We start from the raw sequence: 12,051 nt of genomic DNA on the forward strand, positions 1-12,051 counted from the left end.
GCTGAACGTGCACAAGTTAAATGCATGTAAGTTGTGAGTTACCTGTACTCAGGGTGAGGTCCAATGTAACTATGTTAATGCAAGAAGGAGAGATTGTTGTACAGGCTATTGGTATTGAGCAGGCAATAGCACACGTGGATACCAGTATACCAGTGCACAACAGTATTCAACACTTCTGCTGATCCAATGTGTCTATTTTATTTTACTGTTGTGCTGTGCTATGAATGGGGCAAAGGATGGGTGTTGCACTAGTGGAATTATTATTACAGTATTATTATTATTATTATTATTATTATTATTATTATTATTATTATTTTGTTTATACTCCACCCATCTGGCTGGGTTTCCCCAGTCACTCTGGGCAGCTTCCAGCAAAATATAAAAAATAATAAAATGTCAGTTCCTGGTTTAAGAAGATATTATGAAGCTGCATGTTGGAGCTGGTTGAAAGAGTGGATGTTACTTAAAAATACGGAGGTTTTGGAACTGGAAGGCTGGGATGAAATTTATGGATGGCATGGCTATTTAATTTATGGGGAAATACAAGTACACGAAAGATTTACGAACCACTTACTAAGAAAGGCCTTTTTTGAAGTATGGGAGAGAACAAAGGAGAAAATTATAGAAAAAACTCTGTGGTGGATCTCCCCACTAGAGGCAACCTCACACTTTAAAACAATGCAAAACATTTGTGGCCAACTTATAAAGAGTTGGTGGAAGAAGTGAATGAAAATCCCAAATTAAAATAATATGAAGAATTTAAAAAGATGGGAATAAATTGGTTGGGATATTTTCAACTTAAAGCGACTTTCGAGAAAGATATAAAGAATAGAGGATTTGAAAACAAAATATCAAAACTAGATAAAGAAGTTCTACAAAATAATCAAAAAATACTCACAGAAATGTATAAATTAAACTTACATGAGTTAGTCATATGTTTATAGCTGGGATTTTAAAACCACATTTTGATTCCACACTTGGTATTATCTTAAAATGATTAAAACTGCCCTATTCTAGTTAAATTGACTCTTCAAAGGGTGATTTCAGTTGTAGTCAAACAACATCTGGGGCTTAAGGTTGGGGTGGCTACCCTAAGCTGACTCAAAAAGGAAACATTAACATGCTGTTTGAATGTTGTTTGCGGTTTTTGCTATCTTTATAATGAAATCCTTCATGCTTTCTACCTTTTCTTTTAATGGATTGAGCGTCAGCAGACATTTCCTTCTTAAATTGTTCAAAAATACATTTGAAAAGCACCAGATCTTCTTTCCACAACCTAGGGAGTTTTTGGTGCCATTATCAGGTTGTTAGAGTCACTTTGGGCTGCCAGGCCTTGTGCACTAAATTAATGATTGAGCAGTTGATAATATCTATTTTCTTTGCACCTTGAGTGCTCTGGGTTATAACAAATCAGTATTAAATCTTGTGGCAGCTTTCGTCATCATTTTCAGTCCATTTCAAAAGGTTTTTTGCAGAGCTGGGAGGAAAGCTCCCAGTTTGCCATGTTGATTCAGTGACATCACCACCACCTCTGTTTGAATGTTATTATTTATTTGATTTATGAATTTCTTCCCATGAGCTGTCCCAAAGCAATTTATAATACACATTTACAATACATAGAATGACTGCATTTTTTAAAAAAATGTTAAAACATTTGCGTCTGTAAAGACAATTGAAACAATTACGCACACAAACACACAATTTAAAACAACAACAACATACACATATATAATCAGTTCAAATCCAGTATAGATACTGAATAGTATTTCAAAAATCTCTACTTGGAACAGCTCTTTGAAAGAGGAATGTCTTCAACAGGCACTGAAAGGGCAAAAGAAGTCATCTGTCTAATATGTGCCTTGATATTTGTACCTTCTTTCTTGCTCTCATCCTTCCCCATGACTGTTTTTGTTGTTGCTCGTCTGCTGTGCTTCAGGAGCCTGTGCATGCTGTTGCTTAATACCAGATCAGTAAATAATAAGTCCTCACTCATCCATTATTTGATGTTAGAGGTGCTTCACCATTCCTCCTTCAAAATAACGCTACAGGAGAGGAGAAGCAGCAGTAGCACACCATTAACATAACATCACAATCCTAGACATATCTATAAGCCCTGTTTTCAGCAGGGCTTACTCCTAGGTAGCTGTGCATAGGATTGCAGCCAAATTTCATTAGGGTTTTAAGTAGCTCTCTTGTCTCTTCCCCAACTCTGTTTATTTCTTTAAACCCAGCTCTTGGAGACCTTTCCTAAGTGCATGATTTGTGACCCTTACTCTTCTGGTCCACTGTAATAACTCGCTTTGCAATAATATTAACAAATCACATTTAACTATTGGATGCACATAAATCCACCATAGTGTTTACTTGTTTACATTGATCTCATCAATCTGCCCTTCCTTGGACTCATTTCAGATAAATATCCACTCCTTCTGAGTTGTCAAATCTTGCTAGGAACATCAAGCCACCTGTTTCTCTCTCCCCCCCCCCCGGCCAATCTTTTATTAATGCTTTTGGGTAATAGCCATGTAAAATGTTTCTGCTTTGTTTACTGTGCCTTACAAAAGCGCTGCCACTTGATACTGCAGATTCTTCCCGAACACCTGCTGTCAAACACATCAAGTCTTTTCTTGTCAGTTTGCACAATGCTTCAGGTCTTGAGCAAGGCTGACATGACAGAAATGTTGTACAGCCTGATTCTTTAAAATAATTCTATTCCTGTCTCTGTCTAAAATAGTCAGTTCCCAACACACTCTATTGGTCATAATCTCCTAACATTCTCATCATACAAACTACTTGTTTGGGAGTTGCAACGTGAAAGCCACCCCAGGGGTATATGATGAGGAAAGGGCAGTTCTTCCCATGCCATAGCCCTGATATGAATCACTCACTCACACACACACACACACACACAGAGAGAGAGAGAGAGAGAGAGAGAGAGAGAGATTGTGAATCACACACATACATACACATTCTGGAGCTGCCATCAGCTGTGAAGTGAAAGACATACCTGGGTTAGAAACACAGGAAGCTGCCTTATACAGAGTCAGAGCATTGGTAGATCGAGCTCATACTTACCCACAATGACTGGCAGCAGCTTCTCCAGAGTCTCAGAAAGGGGATGCTCTCAACTCCACCTAGACATGCTGGGAATTGAACTTGAAACCTTCTGCATGCAGGGCAGATGTGCTACAACTGAGCTACAGCTCTTGCATCTTCCCCTCTGTGCCTAATAGCAGCTAAGCGGGGGACTGAAGTAAAGTAATCATGATGGGAGCAAAAAGCTCTCTCTCACGCCAATCACGTCTTGTCAAAATTAGCACTTGTTAATTAGCATATCAAAATTGCGTTTAATATATTAACTGTGGAACCCCAACATGGTGTGTTGTTAGGCTCTTACTAAGAAAGGAGACAGAGCAATTAAACAGATGAAAAAATGGGATCAAGAAAATAGGAGCCGACTCAGTTCTCAGCTATTCCCATTGGGTTCTCTGGAAGCAAATAAACCAGCTTCTAAACCTGGAACATAGTTGGGAGGCCCAAAATATGTTTTCTTATAAATATTTTGTACTCCTCAATATAAAAGATACTTGAAAGATCATCTCATCCCTTATATACCCAATTGATCGCTGCCTTCTAAAGGAGAGGGAATCCTGGAGATACCATCCTATCAAGAGGTCTGTTCTGCACTATGTCAGCATCAGGGTGTGGCAGTGTCTTTGGAACTCCCTCCCATTAGATTTAAGGCGGGTGCCATTTATCTCCCTTGTCTTTTCAGCGCCTATTGACTTTACTCCTTCAACAAGCCTTCAAAGTGGATTTTCTTTTTATTCCAGTTAGTATCTGTACTGTACTGGATTTGGAATTGGAATGCTCCATCCCTTCCAATAGAGGCTGATCCATTGGGGGGGGGGCACTGCCTCACCAACCTCAACAAGTCTTGGGGAGAAGACTAGAATTAGTTTGCTCTGCCTCTCATTAAATCAGGCTCCACCTACTGTGGCTCACCCTGATTTCTACTCAGCGGGCACTGCTGCTTCCGTCCATATCCTTTTATAAGTATCTGGGAAAGGAGGAGGGTGAAAGACAACAATTTTCCCCCTGAAAAGGAAAATAAAAGCTATTCAGTGACCCTCCCCCCAATCCTTCTGTTATGTACTGAAGTTCTCACCCTGGGCCAGCAGGGGGATACTGTAGATAGTTTTCACTCAGGTCCATATATGCAAATAAGGGATTGAAAGTGACGTTCAGTGATTGGATAGTTACAGAAAGTGGTTACTGTTGTGTTCTAGTGGAGCTCTATATAAGCAGGCTGGCTGAACCCTTCAGTTCAGTTCAGTTCTGGCCTGTGAATAAACAAGAGCTGTTTGAAGAATTGCTGTGTTGTCTGATATGTTCACCCACAACTTAACACCTTCAAGTTTAGATGCTATGCAAAACAAAATGCGTGCACACAAACCTGCCCCCGCCCCACAATTATATTCAGAAATCTTAAGAGAATGAAGCAGGAGAGTGTAATAGCCTTTGCCATAAGCCATGTTGAATTGCTGCTGATGTTTTTTAAAAAGCGTGCATGCCTACTGCGTGCACCTAAAGGGATACTGGATGCGTGCCAAAATGTTAAAAATTCCAAGGCAGCATCCTGATATAAATGTGACTTGACTGAACAATGAGCTGGCAGTTATATCTCCTAGCTTGTTGAGACTTTAAGGAAACACTCTGATGATCCTTTGGGCGGCTGCACTGAACTTGCTGTATAGTTTCCTTAGCTGAGAATATGTGCGCTTTTGTTTTAAAAATAACAGGACATCTCTTAGCATGCACAATACATTTTTTCCACCCCAGAGTACTCACAAAAGTCTTTTTAAAGAAACTAGGAAGGGTGTTAACTTGATCAATGCTGTGCAGGAAGGAAAGCTTCTTCCTACTATTTTTCAGCGTGACTTTCACTGACATGATCAGGCTGGGAAAAGTCTTATTGGCTGAGAGCCCAGGACAACCGTGCAATATCTCTAGTCAACTGGAACTCAAACTACACTGCCCAAGGGAAAACTATAACATAAAAAACAACTTGGGTTACGTGCTGTGCCTTAAACACATCCAGCTGAAAATGTGTTTAAAATTCTGAATTTGCATGCAAGCTGTTGTGGATGTGGGGTTGTTTGTTTGTTTTTTAACAAGATGGCAATATTTATCAGCAAATCAACATGTATTTTTTCATATTATTTATAAAGTTTAATAAGGAAGGATTCAGACAACTGAAATTCTACCCACCCACAATTGTGCCATCACCATGGGATCAGTTCCACAAGGTTAAACATAGTTAAAGGATATCATGTGTATTGTGTGTATTGTGTGTATTGTCTGATGTGCATTGTCCAATACATGATGGCCCATAAGCTGCAATTCTTTTGACAACTAAGGTAATATTCAAACCATACCTTTAAACCACACTTGTACTACTCTTACAAGAGTCTTGGCTTCACCCCAAAAAATACCTGGGAGCTGTAGTTGGTTAATGGTGCATGGAATAGCAGTTTTGGGAGGGATCTCCTATCAGCTTTCAGCATGGGGAGCCATGACTGTTTTAAGAGTGGCATAAGAATACTTTAAATATATGGCCTAAGGCTCCCTATTCATTTTATTGCAGCAACAAGAGAGCTACTGCAACATGGTTGTATCCTGTGAACACAAGCATGCTGGATATGATGGTGCTGCAATTCCTCCTTGTTTGAGCATCACCTGTCTGGGGTTTCCAAGGAAGGAACAGTGTCGCAGCAACTCTTGTGTCACTGGGAGTTCATTAGTACTGGGCCTTCCTTCAATGAGGATTGGTGTTCATAAGAAGTCACTGCACGGGAGTGGGAAAACATCCATCATGCTTTGTGCACTTTCCAGCTAGCAGCAGTCTGCAGTGTTAAGTAGGGTCGGTGACATGCACCTTGTGGTGACACCATGCCAAAACTCATTTCTTTACCGAGGCAAGTTTTAAAGTTGATCAGTAGGTCGTCTCTTTGGTATTTCGACTGCCTCTTATGGTACTATTTTATTCTTTATTGTTTTATACTGTATGCAATTAAATTCATGTTTGTTTACATTTTTCTTTACCTCTGAAAACTGGCTCAGATAATTTTAACAATCAAAGAAATAATTGGGCCTATATGTTATGGAGAAAGTGGCATGGGCTGCATTTTTTAGCAGGAACCCTGTGGTAGGTGTTACAATTATTACTTCCTCCTGTTACTTACCTGATGCAAATATTAGAAAAGACACATAAAGATGAATGCAAATTATAGGTGTCTGTTTTGCTCTCAGTATATGTACTAGAAAGCCGCTGTGCAAATCAGCTTCCTGTTATGCATTTCGGAAACTCAGTGGCCACTTGCGCATTATATCTTATGTAACTTTTGCAATGTTAATTCCTATGTCAAAAAGCTGCTGTAACAATTAATCAGAGGAAAATAGTTATGTAAGTCATTTTCTTTGTCAGCTTCCTTCTGATCCAATAAATTATTATTTTTTAATCACTTTAGGCTTTGATGCGACCTGGTCGAATTGACAGAATCATATACGTGCCTCTTCCTGATGCAGCTACTCGTAAAGAAATATTTAAAATCCAGTTTTCTGCCATGCCTGTGTCTGAGGAGGTCCACATGGATGAGCTTGTCCACCAAACACAGAAGTATTCAGGAGCAGAGGTAAGAATGCAGTGCCATATGAAAATGTGAAATCCTAATAATTATTACTATCTGTTTGATTTCCTGTAATTGTGTTTTACCATCTTGTTTGTGTTCCTCCTCATAACATCATAAGTGAAATGGCATTTTACATACTGAGGAACAAATTGCTGTCAAGGCCGTGCAGTCAGCTGGTCAGATCCGTCTTTCTAATCTATATCAGAAGCATACCTAGCAGTTGGTGGAACTGGCTGTGGGGGGATGGCATGCAAAAATCACCTATCAGACTATGGCATGTATGATGTATACAGTATGTGTGTGGTATTGTGCCACCGCTGTCAGGGCGAGATCAAATGCGGGAGAAGCTTCCCGACCTCCATGCACTGTGGCACAAAGACATGCAAATTCTTTTGCCCTTCCTCTTCACCTTGTCTGCATTGCAAACACTTTGAGTAGCTGGATCACATAAAATAGTAATTTCTAAGGTGGCTATTCCAATAAAGTGATTTTTTTTCCGGGGTGACGGTGCCGATACAGCTCCTTGCCAATGATACAAGGGACCCTAGGTATGCCTGTAGAAATTCGTCACACATTTAAAAAACAAGAACCAAAAGCTATAGTGAAAGCATTTCTGTGTAGCACTGTGATACCTGTGTGCAGATTACATAAATAATGTGTGTATGTTGTGATTTGCGCTGAAAGATCAAGGACCATAGCAAATGATGATTTCCACATGAGTTTGGTGTTAATTTCTGCCGTGCAAGTGGATAATAATTTTGACCCAATCAAGAAAACACTTAGCTACCCCTCCCAGTTTGGTGTCATCTGCAAATTTGATGAGCATCCCCTCAATTCCTTCATCCAAGTCATTTATAAAGACGTTGAACAGCAACAGGCCCAGGACAGAACCCTGTGGCACCCTACTTGTGCTATGTGTATTATCAAGAGCTGCTTTGTATAATTCTGGTTGTCCACTGAATTGAGAACGTGAGACAGTCATATGTAGATGTGCTCTGAGAGAACAGCTGTCTGTTGGATTACAATGATGTACAAAATGAAAAGATGACCAATGCAGCAGTAACAGATGAGTTACCATTATTAAATCCCTACTCGTTAGACTGATTTCATATTTCTTTATTTAAATCATGCAAAATCCATCTTTAAACCAGGTGTCACCAAGATAATATAGAAAATAATATAATCCACTAAAACACATTAAACATCATTAGAGTATAAAGATTTACATCTGCCTTGTCTAAGGAACAATAAAAATGACTATAACATATAAAAGATTCAGGAAGGACAGAGTGAACAGATAAGATTTTTTAATAGTGAATATAATATCTGTACTATTGGCACCTGCCAGGAGAGAACATTCCATAAGGGGGCCACCACAAAGAAATCCTGTCATCAGGTGGTCATAATATGAATATTTGCAGGACAAGGCACAACCAAGAGGGCTTTATCTGGTGATCACAGTGAGTGGGTAGATCCACATTTAATGTGTGTGCATATGGTATATATGTACTGATTGACCTAGCATTTGTTGTTCAGAGTTGGTGACAGAGGCCAATAGATCTGCGACTAACACCCAGGAATTGTCTCACTAGATTTATATATAACACAATATTTATATGTGTGTGTATGTTTACAGTATATGAAAACCACAAAAGCCATTTCTTAGAGCCTTTTAGAGGAGCTTTTCAGACAATTGCCTAGTTTCATTAACAAGCTTTATCTCATTATACCTCTAGTTCCCTGCCTTACCATTTTACATTTTACAGCAAAAAGGAATCACTTTAGTTGATAACTTCATGATACTTGATTTATGGCAACCACTTATAGCAAAAAGCAGAATTATTGCAACCCACTGGGGTTCTAAGCAGTGCAAATACTTTACTATTCATGTAGTGCTGAACTATTATTAATGCACCTTACTGTTTTTCATTTTTCATATATGTCATAAACAGCAACCCCTCCCATTCTTCCACAGATACATCCATGTAAGTAAGAGAGTATACAGTGAGAATCAGTCAATATTTATCTGAAATGGTTACCAAATTTTGCTCAGTGAAAGCAGTTTTTCAGAATCATCAAATATTATGGAATTAGTAAAGAGGTGATTGTGGTGTTGTTTTTTTAGAATGATGTATTCAAGTAGCATGAACTTGCTGAAAATTAATTTGTTTGCTTAACAGTTTTTTCAAAAATACCAATGTAACTGACATCCCAAATAAACAGTCTTCGCCCAATATTGTACTTATGTTGCTTTCTTCTGAAAAGATTGTGAGGAAACATAGTATCCAAAGCAGACTGCCATCTATCCCAGAAAAAGAAAATCTTAGTTATGCCTCATGTTTAGATTTCTCGTTGACTAGCTTTGAAAGTAGTTTTTAAAAGTAATAGCTGCATAGCTTAGACAAGAAAGCCTATTTACAAGAAATAACTTGCCATGGAAGTCAGAGGCAGGCAATTCTACCCTCAGTCCTCCAAACAGAGGAGTAGCTGTATCTCATAGTATGTTTGCTATTCGTTTCCTTGCTACCCGTAATCTCTAGTTTCATGTGGGAGAGAAACCTTTTTCTCCTATTCTGATCAACTTTGAGTTGAACATTTGATGTAACAAGTCTGCAGCAGGATATTGAGCACAAATGTTCCCCTTTTCTTTCCACTGAAGGAACAAGCGTTAGAGAAGATGATGAGCTAATGAAAAGGTAGAAAGCATAAATCACCTTACAGTGTTTAATTTTTACATTCCTCGCCCTTTCATCAGTCCACAGAAACAGCAATTGAAATGAAGTAATAGTTCTTATGCCAATGAACAGAAGTTTTAAGCTTACTTTCAGCCTTCAGAATTTCTAAAGATTCTTGCAAATGAGGTTAGAAGTAGTGTTAATGATACAGTATTATGTTGGGTAGTTCTTTGCTTAATCACAAGGTTCAGGGTCCAGAAGTCGTGAGTAACCAAATATTTTTGTGCATTCTTGGATTTCCTCTTTTTTTTATACACAACTGCATCACATGCCATTCTAAGGGGTTTCGTGATTTTTCAGTGTATTTAAAAAATGGATATTTTAGGGAAAGTGGTGTAAGTTTCATAGGGATCGCTTCATCTTAGTAATTTCCAGCTTTAAATTGCACAGAATTTGTCTCAATAAAACTGGCACTGCTTATTCTATAAAGCTCAGCATAGGCTTTCTTAATTTGCTTTCTGGTGTTGTAATTAAAATTGCACACGAAGCCCTAAAGAACTGTTTGTTGCAAGTAAAAATGAAATCATGTGAATCCTGACAGATGTCAGGTTGCTAATTCTGTCATTCGGAAACTCTCTTATCCGGAAAGGATAATACAATTATAATTATCATACATTATCTACAATAAAAGGGTGAGTTTAGATGAAGCATGTCTTGGCAGAATAGAGACTTGATTCCTTCTTTTAATAAGCACGTATGCTGATCCTTATTCTAAATCTGACTTTTAAAAGAAGTTTATTACATCATTTTTCTTTTCAAATTAAAAGGACGACTGATCTGCTTTGTCCTAAATCTTTTCTCTTCGAACTGTGGAGGAAATATATAGAATAAATTATAAGAGTTCTATGAAAGAAATTAGCATTTAAACATTTCTGGAAACCAGAGCCTAGTTATCATCTCCTCCTTCCAATTCTGAAGCAAATTCCTTTTTAAATTCAGAAGTAGTTATAAAGACAACTCTCATGAAAAGGTCGAACATGTGTGTGAAACATTCTGCTGAGAACAATATAAACTGAAACATCCTGCTTTCTAGTATAGTGCATCTCTTTGAGGTACATACGTTTATGGAAAATTAAGATGTGAGACAGTCTTAACTTTATGGCAGACAGTTTATAGTGTGAGAGCCAAGGCTGGCATCATGTTATATGGCATATCATATAACCATGCTTACCAAAGAGACATTAAATGTGAGTAGAAACTATAAATCTATCACTTATACCTAGAGGACTTGGTGTAAATTTTATCTTCCTTGCCAAGCAATAACTCACAAGGGTGGCACACAGCATGCACAACAAAATGCTGGTCAACTTTCACTCATGCTGTATACCATGTGCTTATTTGATGTCAGGAAAGCATCATTGTGTTGCCATAAAGTCATATTGTACTGTATAGCATAGCTCAACTCTCATCTCAATCTTAAAGCACATCTGATTAAATGTAAGTCACGAGGAAGGACGCTGCTGATTTAAACCACCTCTTACATTCAGTAAAGAAAATGTAGACAGTTTTATCAGTGGAAATGACTCTGCACAGAGTTCTACTACATTTCATTGTTTGTTTCATAAAAATCAAGGAGAAAAATACAACCTGTTTGCAAAATTCATAGGCAAACATGCCTGTTGCTGAGCACTGGGGATTTTTTTATTTTGGGAACTACAACCCCCACCCCCAAACATCCAAAGAAGTATCCCTATATCATATTTCCATTCCGGTTCAGGAGTAGCTTACAATCTTTTTAGGGGAAAGCCCCATTGACTTTCTAAGTAAACATACTTGGCCTCAGACTGTCTCACTCTCGGTTACATTTGCAACACAGCCTTGACTGTTCATACACAGTTAGCACATGAAAAATGTAGTATAACAATACTTATTATAATCCATTATGTCAGCCTCTCTCACACATGAAGCATTAAGAAATTTGTGGGCCTTGGTGCACTTTTGAATGTATCTTTCATTCAACAGCTCAAATTTCTGACATGTCATTGTACTATAAAGAAATGGATAGGAAGCTGATAAACTTGCTTGATGTGTATCTGTAGAATGCATGTGTGATGCCAGCAGAGAACTGAGACTGCCTCGCCACTTTTCTTTCCTGCCCCCTGACCGCCTCACCACTAGCGTCAAGTAATAATGGAATTTTGTGAGCCTCTTCCAGATATATGCACATTGGTGAAGGAGGCAGCAGTCAGCTATCCAGGAAGGAGGATAGCCCCCAGTCCTGAAGACAAGAGAAACACTGAATTGAGTTCTTTGCCCTGGAGGGAGAATGGCCCACAACTGGCAAAATGAGACCACATCCTTGTATCCTGGTCCAGATTCTGAGTTAGCAGAAGCAGGCCAGAAGGTGAGGGATTTCCCTACAAGATTGTTTGATTGAACTCTGTATTATTAAAAAAAACTGGATGCCCTACCCTCCTGGTCAAGAAACTTATTGGAGAATATGCTTAGCCACCAGGTACATATATGCATGTGCACATATATACATGTGCTTAAGAATATGGAATCGGTATGAATACTATACTGAAAAGGAGGAAATACACATTAGTGGATTTTCAGAGGTCTTCACTTAATGTTTACTAATTTTATATCTCCTCCATCTTACCCACCATCCTCCATTTGTTCAC

The 12,051-nt window shown here is 38.5% G+C and overlaps 1 protein-coding gene across 2 annotated transcripts in view; it reads left to right on the top strand.

Moving 5' to 3' along the window:
• Positions 1-12,051, top strand: part of AFG2A (AFG2 AAA ATPase homolog A) — a 153,740-nt gene that overhangs the window by 116,426 nt on the left and 25,263 nt on the right. For both annotated transcript variants that reach the window (XM_082236911.1, XM_082236912.1), the window contains exon 15: positions 6,531-6,695. In XM_082236911.1, the coding sequence (XP_082093037.1) occupies positions 6,531-6,695 (165 nt within the window). The remainder of the gene's footprint in view (positions 1-6,530; positions 6,696-12,051) is intronic.

The sequence above is a fragment of the Podarcis vaucheri genome, assembly GCF_965113315.1.
Source record: "Podarcis vaucheri genome assembly, chromosome: 9".
NCBI classification, from domain to species: Eukaryota; Metazoa; Chordata; class Lepidosauria; order Squamata; family Lacertidae; genus Podarcis; species Podarcis vaucheri.